This window comes from Hirsutella rhossiliensis, assembly GCF_020360975.1.
Source record: "Hirsutella rhossiliensis strain HR02 chromosome Unknown scaffold00005, whole genome shotgun sequence".
Taxonomy (NCBI): domain Eukaryota; kingdom Fungi; phylum Ascomycota; class Sordariomycetes; order Hypocreales; family Ophiocordycipitaceae; genus Hirsutella; species Hirsutella rhossiliensis.
Genome location: NW_025408671.1, coordinates 3,681,675 through 3,707,162, shown reverse-complemented (window position 1 = coordinate 3,707,162; position 25,488 = coordinate 3,681,675). Strand labels below are relative to the sequence as shown.

At 48.5% G+C, this 25,488-nt stretch overlaps 6 protein-coding genes across 6 annotated transcripts; 3 read left to right on the top strand and 3 right to left on the bottom strand.

The window, feature by feature from the left end:
* Window positions 1–120: 120 nt before the first annotated feature.
* On the bottom strand, window positions 121–1,443 carry HRG_05804 (heat-labile enterotoxin alpha chain domain-containing protein; the record flags this gene model as incomplete). The annotated part of the gene is made up of 1 exon (XM_044864275.1): window positions 121–1,443. One exon carries the CDS (start codon window positions 1,441–1,443, stop codon window positions 121–123), a length of 1,323 nt encoding a protein of 440 aa, XP_044720807.1.
* Window positions 1,444–7,165: 5,722 nt separating this feature from the next.
* On the top strand, window positions 7,166–8,960 carry HRG_05803 (calcineurin-like phosphoesterase domain-containing protein; the record flags this gene model as incomplete). The annotated part of the gene is made up of 3 exons (XM_044864274.1): window positions 7,166–7,169; window positions 7,245–8,530; window positions 8,934–8,960. 3 exons carry the CDS (start codon window positions 7,166–7,168, stop codon window positions 8,958–8,960), a joined length of 1,317 nt encoding a protein of 438 aa, XP_044720806.1.
* Window positions 8,961–10,498: 1,538 nt separating this feature from the next.
* On the bottom strand, window positions 10,499–11,517 carry HRG_05802 (uncharacterized protein; the record flags this gene model as incomplete). The annotated part of the gene is made up of 3 exons (XM_044864273.1): window positions 10,499–10,687; window positions 10,780–11,053; window positions 11,234–11,517. 3 exons carry the CDS (start codon window positions 11,515–11,517, stop codon window positions 10,499–10,501), a joined length of 747 nt encoding a protein of 248 aa, XP_044720805.1.
* A 1,448-nt stretch (window positions 11,518–12,965) lies between these two features.
* HRG_05801 (carbohydrate-binding protein) lies at window positions 12,966–14,094 on the top strand (the record flags this gene model as incomplete). Its single annotated transcript, XM_044864272.1, has 2 exons — window positions 12,966–13,098; window positions 13,169–14,094. 2 exons carry the CDS (start codon window positions 12,966–12,968, stop codon window positions 14,092–14,094), a joined length of 1,059 nt encoding a protein of 352 aa, XP_044720804.1.
* Window positions 14,095–14,481: 387 nt separating this feature from the next.
* Window positions 14,482–15,007, top strand: HRG_05800 (snoaL-like domain-containing protein; the record flags this gene model as incomplete). Its single annotated transcript, XM_044864271.1, has 2 exons — window positions 14,482–14,576; window positions 14,635–15,007. 2 exons carry the CDS (start codon window positions 14,482–14,484, stop codon window positions 15,005–15,007), a joined length of 468 nt encoding a protein of 155 aa, XP_044720803.1.
* Window positions 15,008–16,081: 1,074 nt separating this feature from the next.
* Window positions 16,082–18,047, bottom strand: HRG_05799 (Heat-labile enterotoxin, A chain; the record flags this gene model as incomplete). Its single annotated transcript, XM_044864270.1, has 6 exons — window positions 16,082–16,215; window positions 16,295–16,726; window positions 16,785–17,257; window positions 17,366–17,444; window positions 17,505–17,639; window positions 17,714–18,047. 6 exons carry the CDS (start codon window positions 18,045–18,047, stop codon window positions 16,082–16,084), a joined length of 1,587 nt encoding a protein of 528 aa, XP_044720802.1.
* Between the last annotated feature and the right edge of the window lie 7,441 nt (window positions 18,048–25,488).

The window sequence follows — 25,488 nt, the reverse complement described above, 5'->3', positions numbered from 1 at the left end:
CCGAATGCAATGTCCTCTATTCTCGCAGCTGAAGCGTTCTCGAGACCGCAGAGCTGGACTCCATTATAAGTGCTCTGTTCCAACACCTTGGCTACGAGGGCGAACTAGGTCGCAGCTGCTTTATATGCCCATGTCAAGACGAGCTTCTTTAATAGCAAGCTGACAAGCATCTCCAAAGGCCCTTTCCAGAGCCGGCCCAGCAGCCCGGAATGCCCACCCCGGCGACACGGCACGCGCCAAGGTAGTCCGCCGCCTGCCAAGGAGAGGGCCTTCTGCAACGGGGCCTGCTGGAATCGGGGGCGTCGTAGGAGGGGCCGGCACCGAATCCAACAAGATTTGCACCGCCATATCCGGGTCGACTTCAGCAACAACGGCCGCTACCTCCGAGGTCGTGACCGAGATGCTCTCCGCGGCGCCTAGGAGGGCAACACCCCCGGAACCGACAGCTCCCCCGGCGGCCGTCCCGCCTACAGCAACACTCGTCAAGAAAGCCGAGCCCGCCAGAGTGCCGATTCCTGCAGCGGCGCCGCCAAGGACTTTTCCTAGCCAGGAGCCGCTGTCCGAGCTGCCTGCTAGCTTGTTGGCGTTGTCGACGGCTTTCTCCTGGGCGTCCCTGGCCTCTTTCTCTGCCTTCTCCTTGGCCTCCCTATCTGCCTTCTCCTTGGCTTCTCTCTCCTGTTTTTCCTTGGCTTCCCTGTCCGCCTTCTCTTTGGCCTCTTTCCCTGCCTTTTCCTTGGCCTCCCTCTCTGCCTTTTCCTTGGCCTCCTTTTCCTCTTGCTCTCTTGCACCCATTGACGGATCAGGAGTCTCAAACAATGGATAGTCTTTTAGCCAACCATTAGGTGCCCCAATCTCTGCCATGAAATCCTTCGCATACTCACGCGCTGTCTTTCGGTCTTCAATCTTGATCGAGTTGAATGGTGCTTCCCGCCAGGTTGCATCCCACTTCGCTTCATCGGTTGGCAATGGTCTTTCCTGTGGTATGCTCAGCCCGGCTAGCAGTGGGTGGCCGGTGATTTCCGGGACCTGGTCATATTTCGAATCGTAGTCCGTGTTCACCCAATGCCCATTCTTGGCTTCTGCTTGAGCCGGCGTCCCATCTTGCAACGGATTTTTCTTCCAATAGTCTGCCACTTGGCGGGCCAAATCCTCCCAGTCTTCATATTTCACCTGCGAGCGGCGGCCAAAGCTAAGGGGTATTCTGAGAGCATCCGTGATCTGTTCGAAGCGTATCCCTCCCAAGGCTGAATATTCTTCTTCTTCGTTTTCCCTACCCACGTGAAGTGATTTCGGCATGTCGACCATGTTTGCTGCAGGGCGGATCCGATACACCCAGCCTTGTTTTAGCTTGGCCTTCGTGGCAGCGAAGTCGACAGCTATTGGCAGCGAAAGAGAGGTGGACACATATGCGCTGTGTTTTCTTCCAAGGGACAGGTCCAACATGTCGTCATCGTGTAAGTATAAACTGAATGGATCAATAGCGCTTTGGGCCTCTGTTGGGGCCACATGAGGATCCAGTTTCGGCGGCATGCCTGGAACGTCCTTTACGGTCGATGGTTGCTCTCTATGGCCGCGAAATACATACTCGACTTTCTTTTCCGGTAGAGGAAGTGATTCGGGTTTCTCTCCTGACGGAGGGAACGTTTCGACCTTGTCCTCTGGCAGAGGGAGTGTTGCTGGCGGCGAATCATTGAAGTCGGCAGGTGGTGGCTGAGGAAGAGCACAAACGCTGCTCGGCCAGAATACCAAACATAAGGAAGTCGCTAGGACCAAGACTGCCCAATACCTGTGCATCATGGCCACTTGATGCTAGAGGCGACTCTTCAAGGTTTGCAAATGAATAGTTGACGAGGCTTTGGGTTGCCGCTCTGGATGCGATGTCGGCAAGTGTTGGTGGCCCATGTCAGCTTGGGCAGCGCGAGACATTTAGTAGTTTCCTCTAGCCAGCTCAATTTGTACCTGGACATGTTGGAAGAGTTACGCCTGGAATACGTACTTGCTCGCGTGAGAGAAACAAGGTCAAGCAGGCTCAAGGATACGTAGACGCTGACGGTTCCGATCGCTGCTTCAATGTCTGCATACTGTTCTGAACCTTTTAGGCGAGGAGGGGCTGCAGGCATAAGAGAATGAACAATGGTGGGACTTGTACGGGCCAAAGGCCCAACGATACCGGGGAGGCCCACCTGGTCGTTCAGTTAATAGAGGCCCTGGGTGATAATCGTCAAGCATAGAAACAAAGACAAGGGTATACGTGTCAGGTGAGCCGCCCCGGCACCTGTCATTTGATGTATGCCTCAACAAAGACGGGGGCGTCCCCATGTCCATGGCTTTGCGATGATATGAACTATGCACCAGTGGTAAAAGTATCTTGGCATCATTGGAGCTATGGTTTATTCTCATCTCGGCACATCAATCCTGGCAATCGTATAAACCCGGTACTGACCCTCGCAGGAACCTTTTCTCCAACTCAGCAGAGTGAGACAGTCTTGGCAGGGGGGGAAGCTCTACAACAGGTAGAATTTGATATCAACGCTTTTCCTATGATTTATCTAGGTAGACCGACCTTTGTCGATCGCCAATGCCGTTCCAGTTTACTGGATTTTTATGTTAAATGCTACCAGCACCCTTGCCATATGCCGATCTCGGTGCCTTCATCATGCTCTTTAGGCCATGGTCTAATACTGAATGAGAGGGCTTAGCGTCAACATTACTCGTGCGCGCCCCCGCTTTATTAGAACTCGCGTGAGCTCATGGGCTCGTGTTTGGAATCAACTGTTAGTTTCACGGTGGGCTCGAGAGATCTGGCGTTGTTTCCCAAACGCGCACATATCCTGCATACGATTGGACATAGACAAACAGGGGGGGGGGGGTTAACTACAAAAAGCCCATGGAGTCTCTTGACAAGGAATTACTCAGAACACCACCAAACAAGTTTTTGAAAATGGCCTGTTGCTTTGCTGATGCCAACTTAGCAGCGACTGAGGCCTATCGGAGTTCAAGTGAGGGCTCGACTAGTGACCAACAACCGCCAAGGCGTTGGACTGTCATGGCTTGAGAATCACGATAGTTATGTCCTAAAATCATGCGCGATATAAGTGGTGTTTTCTACATATACATATTGCGTGATGGCGACGTTCTGGGACCCTTGCAGTTAGCAACATGTACATCCGCCTTCGGGTACAATAATCCTGTATGTATTGATGCTTGCTCACTATGCGAGGAGAACCAACTGCCGAGTAAATGGTGCCATGACTCTGACTCGCGTCCAGCATGGCCTACTGACGGTTCAGCACCAAGCCGGAGCTCCGGACAACACATACGTATACAGCAAGCGGCGGGATGACTTCATAGCCTCATCCACAATAGACGGAAACATGTGTGACAGAGTATTTCAAATTATTGAAGCTGATGGAGTTGTTAGTCGTATTGTTTGGTCCTCCTGTTGCAAGGTCTGGCTACCACTTGACCAAAACAAAGATGAAACGCTCCAGTAGATGCTCATTGAGTACCGATCAAATGTATTTTGCTCTCCCTTGCCGGTACAGTACTCGTATAATTGCTTCAAAGCTGTCCAAGGCCTCTGGCAATTGTATGGGCAAGACGGGGCAACCCCTTCTACCTGCATTAAGCACCTATCGCCTTCTGCTCCACCCTCGCCATGAACTTTTTCGTAGCCTCCGGGATGGTCTCCTTTTGAAGCTTGTCCAGATATCCTTCGAGGTAGGCCTTGACTGCCTTCATAGCAGTCTTGTCGTCCCCACGCTGTCCAACGAGATCGTAGTACACTGCATGTCTGGTCACGTTCTCCCCAAATTTGAGAATGGCTTCCTTCACTACCACTGTCACTCTCTTCACAACCTCGACAGCCATCTGGTCCTGCTTGAAGCCTCGCCTGGAGAAGCACTCCCCCTCAGTAAAGTAGTTTGTCTGGCTGTACCGTTCGTGGCACCAAACATCGGTACCCAGGCAAGACTCCCTTTGTTGTTTTGCGTCGGGGCAACCATTCGCGTCGGACAGTAGGAAAGGCCCGAGATCTCTTCCCTTGTAGCAAGCATCGCGAGAAGGAGAGTGCCACTGGCATATCTGTTCCGTCCCCGCGCATTGCTCGGTCCCGTCTGTATTTTCGAGGCATGCATAGTTGGGGGGGACCCATTTGCCTGACCCAGGGGCCCGTTTGCGGAATGCCATGCACTTTGCCGCCGATCCGTAAAGCTGGACTCTCTGATTGCTTTGGCACCAGTGCTCTGTGCCAACACAGGCTTCAGAGTGAAGCCCTTTATCGCTCGAGGTTTGGCACTCTGCAGAGGACTCGCCATAGAATGGAGGATGCTCGCGCGATTCAAGGCACTTTTGCTTTTCTTTGCCCGAAAGGCGGCCGCAATACTGCTCCGTGCCTCTGCACTTTTCAGTAGCATCTCCGTAGCACCGGAGCTGGTTTTCCGGGAGGAACTCTTGCTTCGTGACTGGCGTTGAGTCGGCGGAAGCCTCTTCTCGGTGACTTAGGCAGACTTGAGTCGAGCCGTAGGACTTGATTCTTTCCTTGGCCTCGCAAAACACCTGAGTTCCAACGCAGCGCTCATCGTCCTCTCTTCCTGCGCCGAGACAGTCCTTGGAGAATGCTTCCAGCCATTTTCCATTGGTGTGAGCTGCGTAGCACGAACCACGAAATGCCGGATTGTCAACTTTGGAACAGACAGCGTCGGTTCCGTCGCAGATTTCGAAATCTGCTCGGCATTCGGTATTGATATATCGCCATTCCGTCTTTGCAATCCGAGCGTTAAAGCAAGCGTCCTGACTATCGTGGCCCTGCTGCCCGTAGTACTCGGGGTGGGAGCACCACGCAACGGTTCCCAGGCAGGGCTCGACGCGTTCGGTGCAGTTCACGCCGGGCTTGAACCATTTCAGAGCTTCCCACGCCTGCCTGGACTGTGCATGCTTTAGCATCTTTGCGTTGTGCGCCATGGAGGGGGAACTGCTTCCCCTGCGAATCTCCAGCCGTACATACCTGTAGAGCGTTGATTTCCCCGGCGCCCGCTGAAACTGTGATTGGGAGCAGCAATGAAGCTACCACGGCCGACACAGGAGTCATGGTGTTGAAGTGCAAGGAGTGACTGGCTGCTGCACTCTGAAAACAAATCCGGCAGTGAACCAAGGTGATGCCTGGCCGTTGTTAGACAGTTAATAGGGGATACGCTCGGGTCTCTCTCGATTTTATTGCATGTGCGTATGCCAGCCGTGAGAAGCACAAGGGTGCAATTCAGTCTACCCTGATACCCTGTAAGCCAAAGACAGTCTCCGCCACATTTCAAGGGCCCGGTAACTTAATAAATGAAAAATATATTCATCATGAAAGTAGTCAGATACCAGTCAGGCGAGCGAATGTTTGGCATTGACCGTGCTTGAGTGGTACTTACATGTGTATACCACATCGGGCAGGTAGGTCTGTATAATGCATACGTGGAGGTTGAGGTCCATTTTAGCGAGGCCTGCCAAGCGAAGTACACTAATCGTACGTGTACCGACCAGTATGTGCTTGTTCTTCGTGCTATTATCATGGATCCTGATGCGACCTGGGGTGGGAGCCCCTTTGTCGTTCTCGTTCGCAGGCCCGCATGATCACACGACCGATGAGAAAATTGAATGACTGTGATTGGTATTGGCCGAAAGATTGCTGCTTTGGAATCACCAGACAGCATTGATAGACTCACACTAGTTCTAGAGTCAAGACGGCAGTTGAGTGAGCAGGGGAGCACCATTGCGTGCTAGGAGTGACTCCATCTCTGTCCTAGAGTAGTATGAAGACTTATTGGACTAAACGTACGACACCATGCGGTTGGTAGGTTACTATCCAAGTTATTATTCATCTGAGCTACTGTTGACGAGCATATTCTTTTTTGACGCGGCTGATGGCTCTATTCTGGCGTGTTGGCCTCAAGGTGTTATTCTAGCCCTAACTGCCGGCCATGTACAATATATGACGGTCTGGACCTTCAGCTGTCTCCCGGTCGTTGGCTACAGCGAGTCAGGCTGTCATGGCCGAAAAGAAAATGAGTCCATGCCCATGTCGAGTGAGCATTCGAACTCAAGGCGGCCGAGGCGGCGACAACGAGTCAGTCTCTATATTCAGCCCTTGGAGCATGAACTCGATACGAGTTCGCACACGGGTCCCATGATCAGGATTTCTTTCTCTTTGTCACTAGACAGCCGCATGAGCTTGGCGCTTCAGATTGGGGCTTCACATCACCTCTGCAGCCGCAATGGGATCATACCAGGATGTCACCACCCTAACTGCACACACGCAAAGAGTGCCTCGGTTGTGGCTAGTCATGTCTCCTTGTGGCAACTCGGACAACGCTACCCCGAAGCGAGACTACATACACAGCATGCCCTACCTGTGTTCCCTCCTGGCCTCTTGTTCAAAGCAGCCTTCACAGATGCATGTGGACGGGATCTGCCTCTGCTTGCTTCTGCCATGGAGAAGCCATTACTTGGTTCAAACCTGGGGAAGAGTTATGCAAAAGTACGTTTATTCTTTATCTCCACTTCTCCTAGTTTTTGCTTTAAATTAATTCGATGATCGTACTAGTTAAAGTTCAATCTAAGCCGCTTTCCGACATTTCGCGTTATATTATGCTTATATATACTCCGTATATAATGTTATATGCAAGCATAAACCCGAGGCAGGCATTAGAGTCGCTTAAAAGCTCCTATACATAAAAACGTCTCCGGGAGTACAAGGCGCTATAATATCCGACTTATTATATACAAACGAACTGACGAGTATTGCGCGACTTTGATGGTATATCACGCCGTGTATTAGTCAGGGTCCGCGGGAAAGAAGGTCAACCAAGGCCAGTACTGGGCAGGATGGTCTGGATGGGAGAACAGGGGAAGGTTAGGTCTGGCACCAAACTTCTGGCAGCAGGAATCAACGACTACCTAATCCAGTATATTATATTATTATCTCTGCTCCTCCGGGGCCATGTGAGAATGGACAGGCGTGGCCAGGAGTGCTACGAAGCTATACTGTCTTTGAAACATGAAGAAATCAGTTTCTCTCGGTATAACGGCAATCGCTGCTTTCGGCACCCTTGTCTCTGCCGACGATTTTCTCTTCGGCCAGCGGTTGTTTAAACGCGGGCTTGATGAGAATGGCAATTATCAGATGTGTACGTAAACGCTGCCCCTCGATCAGAGCCAACTCTTGCCACGTCCATCGGCTAACTTGACTTCGATACCCACAGCCTTTTTCCACGTCAACGACGTTCATGCCCACTTGGATCAGTTCACCAAATTCGGGACTGATTGCACGGATCCTGCGCAGGACTGCTACGGTGGCTACGCTCGCATCAAGACCAAGGTGGATGAGCTACGCAAGTTGCACCCCGATAGCCTTTTCCTCAACGCTGGGGATGAGTTTCAGGGGACCCTGTTTTACTCGGTTTACGGGGGTGACAAGATCGCCGAGACCCTCAACGACCTGAACTTTGATGCCATGACTTTGGGTAACCACGAGTGGGACGGCGGCGACGAAGCTCTCGGCAAGTTTCTCAAGCAACTGAAATTTCCCATCGTCTCTTGCAATGTCAAGAGTACCTATTCGGACCTAAAAGATACCATTAAGAACTATCAGATCTTCCCGGCTCATCAGCTCGCTGTGATTGGAGTCACGACTGAGACGACGGCGACTACCTCACAAGTCGGCCCAGGCACCAAGTTTCTCGACCCCATACCCGAAGTGCAAAAGACCATAGATGAGATTCGCAAGATGCATCCGGAGATCAGGCGCATCGTCGCTCTTACCCATCTTGGCTACGACGAGGATAAGAGGCTCGCAGCCGAGACTGAGGGGTTGTCCTTGATTATTGGCGGCCATACCAATACACTTCTTGGAGACATGCCCAAGGCCGAGGGAGCTTACCCGACGATTCAGACGAATTTGAAGGGCCATGAAGTTTTCATAGTAACTGCCTATCGCTGGGGAGAATACCTAGGCTCTATCGAAGTCACATTTGACACAGAGGGAAAGGCGCTGGCCTACCGAGGAGCTCCCGTGCATATGGACAAGACGGTCGAACAGGAAAAGACGCTGCAGGAGAAGATAACGAGCTGGCGCACCCTGTTTGAGCAATACACGGTCCAAGTTGGCGAGACCATGACAAATCTCGAAGGCGAAGACTGCTGGGAGAAAGACTGTCTGCTCGGCCAGGTCCTCGCCGATGCTATTCTCGACTACCGTCTAAAGCAGTTGGAGGAGAGCGAGCCGCGTCCTGATTTTTCTTTCATCAATTCCGGAATCATCCGCGCTTCTATATCGTCCGGGAAAATCACAAAAGGCGATTTGAAGACATGCTTTCCGTTCGAAACCACGCTCGTCGAGGCTACATTCACGGGTGCCGAGTTGCGCAAGATCATTGAGGGCTGCGTCTCCAAGGTCAACCAGTTCAATCAGAATCGGGTGACATCATGGTTTCAAGTCTCAGACGGGATGGCCATCAAGTACGACCAAAACAAGAAAGCAGGATCACAGGTCGGTGAAGTCCGCATTAATAATCAGCGACTGGACGAGAAGCGTGACTATCGTATAATTACAGGCGAGTATCTCATAGACGGGGGTGACAACATGCTACCGAAGGGTCGGGATGTCAAGGTAGTCGCGAACCTTGAGGAAGCATTGGTCTCGTATTTGAAGGAGAGATCACCATTAGACGAAAAGCTTAAAGAGCGTGTCGTTTTGTATGATCAAGAGGGAACTGCTCAAAGGGAGAGGGAGAGGGAGCAGGCAGAAAAGGAAGCTATGGAGAGGGAAGACAGGGAGAGGGAGGCCAAGGAGAGGGAGGTCAAGGAGGAGGAGGCCAGAGAGAGGGAAGCCACGGAAACAGATGCCCAGACAGCAAAACAGAAAGCCGTCGATAGTGCTGACAGGCTTACAGGTGGCTCGGGTAGCGGGTCCTGGTTAGGAAAAGTCCTCGGAGGCGTCGCTGCAGGTATTGGCATTCTCGCAGGCTCCGATTTCATAACGGGTATCGCTGCCGGAGGGACGGCCGCCGAGGGAGCTGTCGGTGCCGGGGGCGTTGCTCTCTTAGGCGCCGCAGAGAGTATCTCGGTCACGGCTCTAGAGGTCGCGTCCGTCATTGCTGAAGTCGACCCGCAGATGGCGCTACAAATCCTCCTAGACTCGGCACCGGCTCCTCCCACATCTTCAATAGGTCAAGCTGCCACTCCGGGCATATTAGAAGGACCACTCCTGGGCAGACGGAGCTCCCTCTATTCGAGGAGGCCGTCACCTGACAAGAAATGGGTGTTCCAGGCCACGGGGCCGGCCTTGGAGCGGGCTTTTCGGGAAGCTTGCGAGATTGCGATTAAAGAAGCCTACCTTTATATGGGCATATAGCGCTATGTGAAATATAAATTACCTTACCAATATCACCATTCACTTCATATATATTCCAAACTGTGACGCAGGGGTTTCTCATGGAACTGTAAAGATACGACAGGTGACTATGGCCGTACTTTATATAAGATTTCATGACACCAAGCAGAGTTGAAGTCGCACTTGACGACGCAGCTTAGGCCACGCTAAGGCCAATATTGTGCTCAATGCCGTAATGGTCGAAGCTGGAATCCTTCCCGGATTAAAAGCACATATGACTTACATGTATAAAGGATAAGACTATGATTTGCCTTGACACTCCCACACATCATTTGTGGCTAAGAGATGCATATGATGAGCAAGCAATTCGGCTGCCAGGAAAGTTGCCACACATAGATTTGAGGTCCACGGCCGAACAGGCCAGCCGAGTCAGCCTTGAGTCTGCAAATCTGCTCAGTGATAAAATGTATCACCCGCAGCAAGCCATGCAGCATGCTTCCGTTCGTCCGCCATGATCGGCCCCAGATCCTCGAATACCCAGCCGCTGGCGGCCGTTGTGGTGATTATATTAGAGCTGTGACAGCCTGAAACCGCAATTGCATGAGCGACGACAGCCGCCTGCCTCGTCAGGGAGTCCGAAGCAGTTGCCGGTGCGCTCAGTGAAATAGTAGCACCAAAGCTGAGAGGTGCGGGAATGATAAAGCTATATGGCGAGGTGATTCCTTGACAGTGCGACCGGTGCACCTCGTTGGATGGAATTATGCTCCTTTCAAAAACACGAAATAGGGATATGGTGGGCAATAGGGTCCCGGATAAAACGGTGACTGCAAAAGAAAGGCTGAAGCGCATGAGCGATGCGGAAATAGAAGATGCATCCCGGATGAGGAAGCCACGGAAGAAGAAGTCGGGCAAAGCGGAGGGGTATTTGGACGGTAAGGTGCGGCAGCTCCCTGTTAAGAACAAGAGTGCTTGTAGTGTTGAGTTGCTTGACTTCGTTCCTCAAGGCACATAAGGGGAAGGCGGGTGGCAGCGCAAATGAAGCTTGAGCATAAAACCAAGTCGTCGATCTTTGGTAGATCTTGCGTCTCCCCACGAGCCGAGGCCCAAGACACGTGTGGACAAACTTCAGAATGTGTTGCCGATGGGATTTCCCATCAACCAGCCCAGGACGATGACCCATTGATCCCAATTTGCCCATACGCCCTGGTCAAAGTGGACAATGGGAGACTTGCGGATTTCGACCGCCCGGGTTTCGATATCGGCAAACCCTTGCACAATGCGCACACTCCTGTTGGAGGCAGATACGATGGTGACCTGCAGTCGATTGCTGTCAATACGCCTGTCGCGCGCTGGCGGTTACGAGGGAGAAGCCCGGGGCGAGGCGGATGAAGAGTGGAAGAACTCACAGGGGAGATGCGGTGATTCCTGGGATTGTGTTTAGGTTCAGCCCTAAGGAGAACGGAAAGCAGTACGACGGTAATGACCTCACTGGACGACAGGCGGTCATCCCGAAGAAGAGCATTGTCCGCCAGGAAGCAAATTGTATGTGGTTTGTCCAGGTCAGGGTCCAGCACGGTAAGAACGTGGGGTTCGTGCGGCGTGGCATTGTGTCGTAGAATGCACTTGACTTGCCAGTCTGCTTCGCCTCGGGAGAGGGAATTAAGGGCACGATAACTGTTTCTGAGATGGGCGGTCAGCTATACCAAGGTCCAAGTCGGGGGAACAAGGGGGCCGCCGAGTGGAAGCGACATTCACGGGATTGATACCCAGCGTGTGTGCGCCACCAAAGGCCCTGGGAGTTTTTCTTCTGAATCCTCGAGGTAGATAGAGGCGAGAATCCATAGAAACATAGCCTCCCACTGGGGATTGTCAGCGAACTCGGGCTGGACGTGGAAGTCTCTGCGAATCGTCCACGGTTTCGTCTCGTTGAGCCATTGGTTCACGGTGACTGCAGGGATGGGCTCGATGAACTGCTCTCCGCCGTTTCCTGGCTTTCCGCTGACAAAGTCGAGATCCGACATGGTGATGTTCATGCCTCGGAGCCTTTCGTCGCTGACGTAGGGTTCGTACTTGCTGCTGAGCGGCCTCATGACGTTTGAGAGTAGCCATTGGCCCTTGGACACTTGATCTGGGAGTCGGCTCATTGTAGTGGCGGTAAGCAACAGGTTCCGACGCCGCCCGGGGTCAGACGATGATACAGTTGCGCCGTATTTCTTTCTTGCTGCGCCGTGTTTTTTCCTCGTCTCGCGTTGTGGCCTGGTCATGCTCTACAGGATGTCGAGGTCAAGCGAGGGCGCGTCTTGAGCCCCAGTTAACGTGGCGAGTTAGTAGGTGGCGAATGGAGACCAGCGGTGGAGCGTGTACTTGTACTGATAAGCGCTACCAAGTAACAGGGACTTTGCATTCGATGCCAACTATGCCGAGCCGTGGGGTCTGGATACCCGGCCGGGCAGCCAAGTTACTTATTATTACCATTATTATTACTAAGGTACCTACCTTATTGTTATAGACACTACCGTGAATCTTGCAAAGCAGTTCAAAGGCATCGAGGACAACCTTGATTTATTTCCAAACGCGCATGCTCTTGATTGCCCCGGAACAATGGGCGAGTGGATGAAGGTGAACTTCGCTCGCGAAATAACGACGACGTTACCACGATCGCCGAGGTCAAGCCCCATCTCCGCTTCCAGGAAGCGCCCCTACTTCTTCGGCTTAATACGTCCCCAAGATCAGACTTCAAGTGCCAGTTGAATCATGAATTTCGCCCGTGTGGTTTAAGAGGCACGGCACCCCTCAGACTCTTCGTTATAGAGGCCGCGGCCACCTCTCTTAACGTTTCCGAGTGTGACAAAACTAACAGTCGTAAGCCATTTAGGCAGTGTCTGGTGGCTTCGCTTTTCGGCTTTGCTGTGGCCGGCAAACCACGAGTGAATATGACGGCCATATCGGCAGATGAGTCTAGAAGCGCTGTTGCACACATCGGACCGGCGGGCAAGTGCCACCCGCTGTTAGTGGTGTCGACAGCGAGCGCAATAGAGCCTTACTGCCAATATAGGCTGCGTTTGTCGACTGCGTGGAAAAGGAAGCTCATCCGTTTAGCGTTGCAATATAGGTTCAGCGTAGCGGGGAACCTCTGCCGTGGTTCGCGCGTGACGACGGCAAAGGGCGGCATGAACGAACCCTTTTCAACTTTACCAAGATATTACAATGCCGGGTTTGACGGCTTGCAGGCCACTTCGAATCATTTCATTGCGGAATGTGTATATAGCCGGCTGTGCGAATCAGATGAGCTCATTCATGTGTGTTGGTGTGGTGTATCAATGCAAGGGGGTAACATTGATGCATGCGAAAGGGCACCTTGGGCTGGCAGGCAAATCTAGACCGCGACCGGTACTTCATGGAAACTGTGCATAACTAGAACGTTGCATACATGGCAGAACGCGGGACAAGTGGCAGTAAAAGGCACTTGTAGGATGTCAGTCTCGGATGTGACTTTGCAGATACCAGGCTCGTGTATAAATACAAGACACTGGGAGCAGAGGTCTCCACTGTGCTATACCAAGCCTTGAGCCCTCTGCCTCCGTTATCCAACATGTTCAAACTCGCAACATTTTACTGCCTGTCTCTTCTCCTGCTTACACCGGAGACGTGCAATGCCAGGGCCCTTGAACCAGGCATCCGGAGCGTGGCTCCATCATGGCACTCCCTGGGCGGCTTGTTCTCTGGTGTGTTTCGTACAACAATGTCCCTATACTATAGATGAAGGCATTTAGAACCTAACTAATGTCTGGCCAGGCCATCCCGCCGTCGTGTCATGGGCACCCGGGCGGACCGACGTCTTCGTCCGGGGTACCGACAATGCCGTGTACCACAAGTGGCAGACCTCGGGTGCCGGCTCTCCGTGGTCACCCAGCGGGACGGCGCACGAGAGCCTCGGGGGCACCGTCTACGGCGACGTGACGGCCGTGTCCTGGGGCCCGAACCGCATCGACCTCTTCGCTCTGGGCGTCGATAACGCGTGCTGGCACCGGTGGTGGGACGGCACTGCCTGGGGCGGGTGGGAGTCACTTTCCGGCGGCATCATTGGGGATATCAGCGCCACGTCGTGGGGAGCCAACCGACTGGACCTGTTTGTGCGAGGCACGGACAACGCCGTGTACCACAAGGCGTGGGACGGGCGCGCGTGGAGTGGATGGGAGAACCTGGGCGGGGTCATTGTGGGGAGTCCACGGGCCGTGTCCTGGGGCGCGGGCCGCCTCGATATCTTCGTCAGGGGCACCGACAACGCCGTGTACCACAAGGCCTGGGACGGGACGCAGTGGCTGCCCTCGGCGCGGGGGTGGGAGAACCTGGGCGGCGTGGTCGTGGACGACGTGACGCCCGTGTCTACGGGGACAAACCGGCTTGACCTTTTCGTCCGGGGCACCAACAACGCCGTCTTCCAGAAGAGCTGGAATGGCGCCGTGTGGAGCGGATGGGTGAGCCTGGGCGGCGTGGCCTTGTCGCGGCCGTCAGCGGCGGCCGGGGGCGGCAAGAGGATCACGCTGGCGGTGCAGGGGACCAACAACGCCGTCTATGTCAACGAGTTTAGCGGCACGGCATGGGCCGGCTGGCGGTCGATAGGGGGCGTGGTGACGGATGCGCCGGTGATATCTCCGCGCGGGGGCGGGGCGGGCATCTTCGCGAGGGGGACGAATGCCGGACTGTATTCGTACGAGTAGGCTTGGAGAAACTGCCCGAATGTCAAATTGTAGGCTCGCGAGAGATCGTCACCCTTGTCGGGGAGTGTGATAGAGTGTGATATGCATCCAGGCCTTCTCGGGCATGGCCGGAGGAGTGGGTCCAACGAGTAACCGTTACCCCCCGGGTTTAGTGGGGCCCTTGCCGGTGCCGTCGGCATTCGGCGTTCGGGAAAGTCGGGATGAGGTAGATGCAGTTGATGGATGCAGGATCTTCGAGTCAGCCGAGTCAGCCGGGGATGGGGAGGCGAAACGATACATGAGCACGACTGCCACCTCCTAAGAAACTCTCTCTGCTCACAGTCTCTGGTTATCAACATTTCCAGTCGCAATTTGGCATTCTCAATCCACAACTTAGCTTCAACGACCATGGCTACCCAGGAGCATAAGCCCCCCTGTCCGCCGTTTGACCTCGAGTCGGCCCGGAAGAAGGTCAGGGCTGCCGAGGACGCGTGGAACACCTGGTGAGCTACCAGACCTCGCACTATCTTGCTCCACATCAGACTGAGGCATATTTTTCAGCGATCCCCAGAAAGTGAAAATGGCCTACACGCCTGATTCCATCTGGCGCAACCGAGACCAGTTTCTCCAAGGCAGAAATGCCATTGAGGAGTTCCTCACCAAGAAGTGGTCCAAGGAGAACGGCTACCGGCTGCGCAAAGAGTTGTTTGCCTTTACTGATAACAAAATCGCCGTTCAATTCTGGTATGAATGGCATGACGACCAGGGCCAGTGGTGGCGCACCTACGGCCTCGAGGACTGGACCTTTGCGGAGAATGGTCTCATGCGGAAGCGCCAGATGAGCGGCAACGATGTGAAAATCACGGATGAGGAGAGGTGGTACAAGGAAGGCGTCGATGTACACCAAGTGGACATTTCGGAAAAGCATTGGTAGACAACTGTTGCAAACAGAGGGCAGGACCGACGCTAGGGGTGCGCAGCCAATTCACTGCGTAAACCCTGGGCGCAGCCCTAGCCCTTATTTGCAGGGGTCAGTCACATAGGCTATAAGACTAAACCTCTTAGCTAAGGGCGGCCTATACGCGTATAGCTTCCTTTTAGCATCTTTAAGCTCTTTTCTATAGGTTTATAATAGCCCTTTAACGCTTACCTCTAATTATAATAACTTACCTATGCAAAGACTTATATAAAGAATACGGCTATTATCACTAGTTATTAGGTCTTTGCATTAAAGAAAGAGGGTGTAGATTGCGCTATCCTGCCTAAAAGAGGGAGTCCGCGGGCGTGACTATATATGTATACGAAGTATGGGGGGGAATAGGTTTCCCTACTAATCCGGCAGCTTACGGTTATCCGGATCCATCAACTGACTTCCTTAGCATCCCACTAGTTGACTGCCATATTCGGTGCCTCCGGATGCGGCGATGGCATCATCTCCGCTTCTAGGGATGAGGGGGGGGGGCGCCCGTTGGTGCGTGTGGGCGTGAGCCCAACCTTCAATAGCTACACATTGGTCTTTGTATGGCCCACTGGGACCCTTGTTGGGCCGTGAGACCCTCGTTGGGTTGTGACAGGGATCATGCGCACCTAATTGTGCGGTATCGGCGCTGCGCCTTGACTAGCTACATTGACCCACACTTTGGTAGGCCGAATAGTCAGAGTGGTAGGCGCGTTAATAGTCAGGCCCTACAGATATTCACCCTCCGGGCTAGATATTCAGTCGTGAAGTCCCTTGCCTTGGCAACTTAATAGGTGTTCGAAGTATTTTAAAATCCCTTAGGGCGGATTAAGTGCGAATAGATGGCGTTAATAGGGAGTAATAAGTAATAATATATCTAAATTCCCCTATCGACTTTATAATCAGAAGAGAACGAGATCTTCCCTCGATTCCCCTTATTAGTGCCTACGTAACCCCCTTTCTTTGTGCCCCCCTTAGTTTGTACGCCTCCAGCCAAGGTCCTTTTCAACTTCAATCCACTGGACGCATTGATATCTCAGTAGCCTCCAGTTAGTTGTTCCTGGTCCAATTTCTAGGAGTCAAATCGAGGTTCCATTGCTGGCCGTCAGCGAGCCAGTCCTTCACTTCATAATCGACATGAACACCAGTGAGCGAGCTGGCGCAGCGTGCATGGACGCTAATATCTGAATTTGGCACGACGTATCAGCTGCCATGCTTTCCCCGAGACACGAGGGGTGAGGCGAGGGGGGGAGGGGGATTTACTCGAAGCCAACGCCTTATCCCAAGACCCTCCTTCACTCTTGATCGAGATGCGCTTAATATCGGCCACAGGAACAGCCGACGACCTATAGGCGACCTCGAGGTTGACGTTGGAGATGTAGCTTTGGCGGCGAGAGGGTTGATGAGCGATCTGGAAACGGCCATTGCCGGCATAGATATAGAGATCGTTGTTGGTTCCGGCCCAGCTCTCATCAGCCATCTCCACACGAACGTCCATCTGCTGGAAATGGCTGCATGGGGGCCTCGGAACCCAGTCTTCGGATTTGATATCGTCGGCCCAGACTTCCCAATCCCTATGATATCGGTACCTGCCACTGTCAGTAGGCTTAGCCTGCATCAGCCTATTCATCGAGGCGAATTTGTCCATGTCAACCCATATACCAGACTTAGCGCATCGTGCTGTCAGTTTTAGGCCTATATATAAGGAGTTAGTGTCTTTCGCGGCAGGGCAAAGCGAAGTAATAATACGCACCTATAAGGCTCCACTCATCTGCCTCCTTGAAATCAAGGACTGCTTGATTTATCTCGGTGGCAAGGCGGATCTTTGACATACGGCGGACCTCGACTAAATCCGACCCAAACACATTCTGCATATTGATGGGCTGCCACTCATGAAATCCAGCGGCTGGACCGTTTGCGATGACGTGTTTTTTTGAAGCCGCATTCGGGAAGTCGAGCTTAATGGTATCCCAGGTTCCGGCGCCACTACTGTCCGAGAACTGGAAACCAAGGTTCAAGTGATCGAAATGAGAGCAGAGCTGCGGCTGAGACTTAGGCGACCATTCCCATTGTTCAGGCGTGTTCGACTCTTTCGCCGCGTCGCAGCGGAAGGAAGCGATCTTATCATTGAAGTCTTTGGGCCTTGGCCACTCGCCCTTGGAGACATCAGCGCCTGGGTAAGAGACATCGAAGTGACCGCCCTCGCCGTCCTTGCAGCCAGGCTTACTAAAAGAGGTCGTTAGCTTCCACGCCGTAGGTTAATAGAAGAGAAGAAGAAGAAGAAGAAGAAGAAGAAGAAGAAGAAGGAGAAGGAGAAGAAATAAGAAAGCCTACTTATAGAAGCGACAGGTACCGGCAGCTTCATTTGGCCGTACCGAAGACACCTTGCCTTTCAACGAGGTGGGCACAGAGACTTCAAGACAAGTGGTTAGCCGAAAGTATTATAAAGGACTGACTTGAGGCGAGGACCTACCGCACTGCCCGGCCGAGCTCTTAACAGTAGTACACGGCGGATTGAAAGTATCGTTTTCGCAAAGATGGACAGCAGGCTTGGCGATTGTCTCTTTGAGTTTGCGACAGAAAGATCCCAGTTCCTTCTTGGGCCCGTCTGAAACGTCTCGAATTAGCAGGGGCATCGATTCGATGCGTTTGTCAGTTACCAACCAACATTGGGTATCTTACCTTGGGCCCTCTTGCGTCGCTGAAACTCGCCAAACTCCGAACCGCATCCGTCAATCAGATTGCATACACCATTCCCACCTTGCCTCATCCTTTCTATAGCTTGCTGAATAGAGGCGTCTAAAATGCCATGGTTGTGTCCGAACGGTCCGCTGGGGTTGTGCTGGTCAAGCCGTTCCAAGGACGTCGTGATGGCATCTCCCACGTCCATAGCCAATTGGCTATTGGGATAATCGGAATCGGACCGGCATGGTTCGTTGTGCTCGCGCAGATACTCGGCAGCCTCCATCATATCCGCTTCCGTGATCATTCCGTTAGGAGCAGGGTCAACATCCATTGGTTCGGGGCAAGTCTGTTGTGTATAGGCATTTGCACTTTGGCCTTGGGTGGAATAGCAATGTAAGACATCAACCTCCATGGGTTCATGGCTAGGCTGTGGTGTAGGAGGCCGTTCCGCCGTATTTTCAACCTCCATGGGTTCGTGGCTAGACTGCGGTGGAGGAAGTGATGTTACACCCTGACCGTGATCATCTCGCTGCTCCCATCGACCTCGCACATTCGTCCAGGTGGAGACGTCAACACGTGGCCGGTGGAGAATTTCATCCGGCTTAACGAAGCACTCCACTTGAAAGTCGATCCCATCTGGTTGGTCGTTCGTAAGATGAAAAGGGAGTAGGATCTGTACTACTCTCGTATTGTCGGCTGCTCTCTCCTCATCGAGATATGAGATACGCACGGGCTCGTTGACCGCCCAGGTGGAGTTGAGTGATTTGATATATATCTCGGCTTTGTCGTCGCCTAACGTACCCCCATTTATCATTTCAATGGGTATAATGACCTTGGGTAGTCGCGCGAATGCTTCTTCATCGGCTTTGATCTCACAAATCCTAGCAATATTGAAGTTAGATATATTAATTCTGATACGGTGTACTTCAAGGTTGCAAATACCAGTATGCATCACGATCTCGGTATTCCCCGGGGCCAGCAGTCATATAAACTCCTGGACCAATCTGTGAGCCTCCTGGGTTCTCGTCCTGGTGGGTGAAAGTTCTAGCATTGTTGTAGTCGCGTGCTTGTTCCTATGTTATAATGTGAGGACCAATACTCAAGAACCGGAATCAAAAGAGAGGGACAAGGTGGCTAGTCTCGGGACTCACGGTATTGACAAGTCTGTATCCTATAACTACATGACGGCTCCTGCGGTCAAGGTAAGGTTGGCCGAACGCTAGAGGAGTCCAGTGAAGGAAAATGAGTGCCAAAACACTAAAGAAGGATGGCCACATGACGAGACTAGGGACCTGAAGGAAGGGATTTGGACAAGAAATCAATACCACAGATTGAGAACTGCGTCTTCACCTCACGCGTACAGACAATTAACATTTACTCACTGAGATGGAGGAAGTAAGTGCGAATTTCCTCTTCTATATAAAGTACTCGTAGCTCGTAAACAGATTTTTTAAAATATTTTGATTACTATGACTCACTATGATAAACACGTTAAAAACAAGTTTAAGAAGCTAAAATTTAGCTATAAATTAGTTATTTTAACTAGGAAATTAAGGAGCTGCCCCTACTCCCTTAATGCCGTAGAAGCCGGGGTCGAGTCAGGGCTTTAGCGTCTCGAATTTTCAAGCTCCTTTAAGTATGAGTACTAACAAATCCCCATTTTTTCTTAGATCTTCATTTTATTTTCAACCACTGTAAACTCGGAGTAGCTATATTCGCAATGAAAACAAGCTTGTCGAGTATACGCAGACCCTGTAGCAGGGTTGAAATCCACTCCACTCAATCCACTGGCAGCCTATGTGGAGTGGGTAGATTATAATCCACTGGAATGCTTTGGTATAGTGGATCCATGGGAGTTATTGTGGATTGCGTGGATTGCGTGGATTGGAAAGTGTCTTTATTCGAAATGCTTTCCTGTGAGACCTGAGTCTGTAAGATCAGGATCCACTTCCTGCCTTTGCACGGCTTGCATAACTTTATATATCCCCTACGCGAGATCATCTCTAGCTAGATTCTGCCTCCTTCTAAGCGCTAGCTACCCGCCTATAGCTACGAACGTAATACATAGTATATACTAATCGTTTACGCCTTAAGTCGATTCTAGAGAGAAGCGACTATTCTACTTACTATAGAAAAAAATTTACTTATATTTAGCGGATATTAGCTACATAGTTAGGAAGTTAAGTACTATTCGCGATAGATTTAAATACTTAAGTCGCTTATTATACTAATATATAATAGAATCGTTAACTAAGCTATTATTAGTTTTATAGTAATATAGGTATTCGTCTTAGCTAGGCGTAAGTCTATCTTAGTCTATAACTAAGGCCGTATAGCGTTTTCGTTTAAAAAAATCTTAGAACGGATTACTAGATAGTCTTCGCCGCTTTACTACGGGCTTTATCCCCGGTGCTACTTCTTCCGGACGAGTAACCTCTCGCAACAGGCGTCGTCCCTTCCAAAGATCCCCGGCGACAGTGCCAACTTGCCGACTCACGTCAGAACAGACCTCGTGTGTCCAACGGAATCAACTGACCGGTTGAGGGAAAAGCGAGCAGCATCAACTGAATCCGTGGCCGGGGAGCCCCTCCCCTCCTATACCCCCGGTGATGGGTGCCACACACTCTGCCGTGTGACAAGCGTGGGTGGGTCCCTGCAAGCTGCCTCCCACCAACCCGCACCGTCGCTCTGCTCCTCGCCCGTTCGCTGCACTCACTGTGCGTATACGTACCACTCACTCCATTCTTATTCCGTCTGTGTATGTCCCATGACTCGTCCCGTTTATAACCGTCTGCATTGTTGCCTAGTGGTGCCAGGTTCCGGGTGCCGCCCTAATACCAAATATGTAGTCGTCCGGAACCACGCCCTTCGGTCGCGGTCCCTCCCGTGCCCTCACTCCGTTCAGGTATTAAGGCGGACGAATCCGCTCGCCCGCTCGCGGACTATCTAGTGGATGTCTTTTGTTAGCCGGGGTATTTTTATAGGATTTATTATCCTCGTTGGAGGGACCGTTATATCTTAGGTTCACTGTATAATAACTATGTCTAAGTAAATGTATGTGGTTCCGTCCGTGCGGGGTCACTGTGTACATGGTGCTGGAGTGTCTGTCAACGGGTGTTGTTGTCTACTGGGTTGCCCGTGGCTCTATGAGTGTCTGTCGGTGTTCTACGTTCTGGGCTGCCTTACGCGGTCCGGGTCTCGTGCAGCGTGGCTCTTCACACCCGGTCCTTCGGCCCGTGTGCACCCTCTTCGGGGGTAATGTCCATAGTCCTGCTTGGGCCCTCCGGGGGTGATCAGAAGAGTCGTATCACTTGAAGTGAGAGGCTACGTAGAGATGGAGGCCTGCCCTCTATCGCATGTCACAGTCGCTCTTTAGATTAATAGGCGAGTCAGGCTTAACTTAATTATTACCTATCTACTTAAGTTCTATCCGGGCAAGACCGCGCCGTGTATATATATATATATATATATATATATTAGACTTAAAAATACCTATAGGTATTTTGTCGGAAGACGCGGTTGTCAGATATGTGTCATTTGCAGCGCACCTATAGGAGCGCGCGTTCTACTTTTGCCTGCGTGGCGCAATAGTCTTCGCGACATATTTACTTATAGGCTACCTATACCTACCTACGGGCTATTTTAGGGCTACTATAAATACTTAGTAGGTAGGTAAATTTAAAATAAGTACCTAAAAATATATATAGGTATATTTAAGATACCTATAGGCACTACCTATTTAGTTTTATTATACTAATTATTTATACCTATCTTAATATAAGGCACCTATAAAATATATATAGGCTATATAGCTAAAAGTAATATTAAATTAAAAGATAAGATCTTATAGATATTATTTATCCTTTACCTTTATTATCCTTTTAATATTTAAAGTCCTATCGTTATAGTTAAATATTCTCCCTATATTTAGTTCTCTTTATAAAGGAGGTAACTATTACCTCTATTACTATATAGCCTTTTCGCTTTTTCTTATAGCTTTAAACTTATTCTTCTTAATAAAAGTTACTTTCCTTTATCTCTTTTACTTCCTTTATCTCCTTTACTTCCTTTATCTCCTTTACTTCTTTTAACTCCTTTACTTTCTTTAACTCTTTATTACTTAGTAAAGTAATATTAATTATATCGTAATACTTATCTCTCCTTTACTAGCTTTATATTTATATTTAAAGAGAGTCTTTAAAAAGCTTTTATTAGATAATACTTATAGGCTATAAGTAAGTATAAAATCTCTTACTTTAATTTTAATCTTCTTTATATAGTATTATAGCCTCTTTATTAAAATAAATTCTATTAAAAGGATTCTTATTTCTAGGAATATAAGATATTTTTAAAGCTACTTTAAGCTTATATAGCTAATCTTTATACTCTTTTATAAGGATAATATTATTATTAATCTTTATATCTTAAAAAATAGATACTATCTTATATATTAAATTAAGACTATAAGATTAATAGTATAAATCTTACCTTTAAGTTTAAGAGTTTTATCTTAGATCGCTTATATATATTAATTTACTAGTAAGTACTTTAAGCGCGCTTAAGTAGTATATTACTTAGTTATATTACTAGAAACTCTTATACTATAATATAAATATTCTTATACCTTTTATACTAAGATATATAGCGCTAAAAGCTATTATAAAGCGTAGCTTAATTTTATAGTTCTTAGAGATATCTTTTAGTAAAAGGGATTAAGAAAGCTAAAAAACCGGTTTAAAAGAAGGAGCTAAAAAGAGGTATAAAGAAGAGGGTAATAATAAAAAGGAAAGTAAAAGTAGCGATAGCTTCTTATAAAGGTAGCGAGAGATAAGATAGGTATACTAGTAACGGCTAGAAAGGAAGGAAAGTAATAAAAAGCTTAGTAGTTAAAAGGATATTTATTATATACTAGTCCCTTAGTATAGGGCTAGTACGTTAACCTTACTATCTACCTAGATCTAGTATAGGTCTAATAGGTAATTAAACGGACTAGCTACTATATATAATTAAACGTATTATATAGACTAGCTACTATACGTTATTACGCGCGTTAAATATAGACTAGCTACCGGTCTTATAAGTTAAAGTAAGAGTAGTAATAACTATCTATATTCTTCTCTACCCGCCTAAGATCTAATAGGTTCTTTATCTTTTATATATACTATAGCGAGTATAAGACCTTACTTAGGGCTTTAACTAAGTAATATCTTAACCTTATAATTATACGACGGTAGTATAGCGTATTAGCGATATTTCTTAGTATTTTCCCTAAGTAAGTATAAGTATTTCTTTATAATTTCCTTACTATATTATTATAGTAACTTCTTAGGGAAATATTAATATAATCCTTAAGGAGCTATTATTACTTAGGAAATCGTAGTATATTCCCTATATAATATATCCTTAAGGGAAATCTTTATAAAATATCTATATAATCCGCTTAGTTATTATTTTTAGGATTTCTAAGTAATTTCCTAGAGTTTACTTAGTAGCTTCTAAGTTCCTTCTTCTATAAGGAGCCTTAAGAAGTAAGGGGTAACTTCCTTAAAGGAGGCTAATATTATTATAGGTACTTAGATTATCGACTATAGGGTATCCTATAATAAATACTTAAGGTAAAAGAATTAACTAATATCCCTATTAGTCTCTTATAGTATTTAGGTAGGAGTCGCGCTAATAAGGAGTTATAATAAAGTTATATAGATTTCTAAGGTTAGTATAAGGAATAACTTATATCTTATCTAAGATATAACTTAGTATAACTAATACTAAGGGCGTAAGGCGGCTAAGCTAAGAGTAAAATACTACTAAAACTAAGGGTGCTAGGTAGCTAAGCTAGGGTAATAAATAAGTAGGGCTAGGGGCGTAGTATAGCTAAGCTAGGGAAAACTAATTATAACTAAGGGCGCTCTATAGCTAAGCTAGTAGAAAAAAAAATAGGACTAAGGATATAATAAGGCTAAACTAATAACTGACTATCTTATACTATAAGGGTAAGGGTAGGGCAGGGAATCTCCTTCTTAGCTTCTTTCTTTATCGGATTCTTAGGGCCTATTAGTATATTATCTAAGGTATCCTATATATTAGAGGCTTTATAGATAAGCACGCTATAGGCGTTATTTAGGGCCGGTTCTACTAAGAGTATTATAGCTAGTCTATCGTAAGAGGCTAGAACTTAGTTATAGATTACTACTACTAGTACCTATATAGTTAGGCCTAGGTTCTAGAACCTACCTAGGTATATATCGGTAAACTTTTAGTCTAATAAGTTAAAATAAGCTATTACGTTAGCTATATAAGGGCGGGCCGCTACTAGTATATAAAGGGGGCTAATATAAGCCGCTCTTTAATATACCGCGGTAAGCTTAGGTAAGTTATCTAGGAGGTAGGCGGTAAAAGTAAACTAATATATAAAGCTAGTAGGTACTTTAGCGAGGGCGGCGTACTAGCTAAGTAAGAGGTCGGTGTTAGCCTCCTTATAGATAGCGGCGAATAGTCTTACCTAAATTATAGCCGCGTCTAAGGCTCTATAGACTAGCGCTTTTAACCTAAAGTAAATAATACCTATATAGCCGTTTATATTAGCTAAGTTATTATAATATACTATAAAAGGTATAATAGGGAATAGTCTAGGTTTTCTATAGCTTAGAACCTAAAAGGGGTTAAGCTTCTATTAGACTAGTATTAGGGCTTATTCCTTAGCGAATAGGTTAGCTTATTTAAAAGGAGTAAAGGGTAGGGCCGCGGCAGCGGCGAGTAAGCGTTTAGTAAACGGGTTCCTTAATAGCTCGTCGAAGCTAAGGTCTACTATATTAGATCCTCTAGGTTTAGCCGGGGTATACTTAAGGCTCTCCCTAAACTTATAGGTTCCTAGTATACTAGTAGCCTCGCGCTCCTTTACGGCGGCGGCCTTAAATATCTTTAGATAGGTAAGGAGGTACTTTACGCTAATAATAGTAGCGATAATCTTAAGTATCTTAGCGTTTATAGAGGCGACCTATTTAAATAAGAGCTTATTAACGATATTAGCTAAGATAGTAGCGATCTACGTAGTTCTAAGGGCGCTAGTTATTATCTTAGTTTTATTAAGAAATATAGCTTTATCTAGGTCGTATAGTAATAAAGGGAGAAGCTTATCTTTATTAGATAATAAGGTAAACTCCCTATAGGCATTATAGGAGGTACTAGGGGTTTTTCCTATAATACTTAAAACTAATAGTAGCGAGTTACTAAATAAATTACTAAAGCTTAATAGTAATAAGGTATAGTTATTAAAGTAAATATATAAAGGAGTACTAGGATTATAGTAATAGGAAGCGCTAACCTACTATAGTTAAATAGTTAACGTTATATTCTTATTAGTTTAGGTAGTTATAGGAGTTATAGTAGTATTATAATAGGTAGCGGCGCTATAAGGCGTAGAGAAGTATAGCTAGTTATAGTTATATAGGTCGCGGGCTTTAAACGGGGGAAGAGATAGAGGGGCGTAGTATATACCGTTTTCTACTAAGCCTATATTAAGATTATATCCTTCTTTAATAAGGAGGTTGCGGTAGTTAATATATATACTATAATTATCCTATTTCTACTTAGTAAAAGCGGCTATATTAAACTTAAGGTTATAAAGGAGTTTTACTTTATTCTTATATAATTAAACTACTTAATAGAATCCCTTAAAGCTTAGGCGCGGTAGTCGGTAGTAGATTTAGTTAAAGAAATACTAGCGAAATACTAGGTCCTTACTATAATACTTATAGCCTTAGATAGCGGGA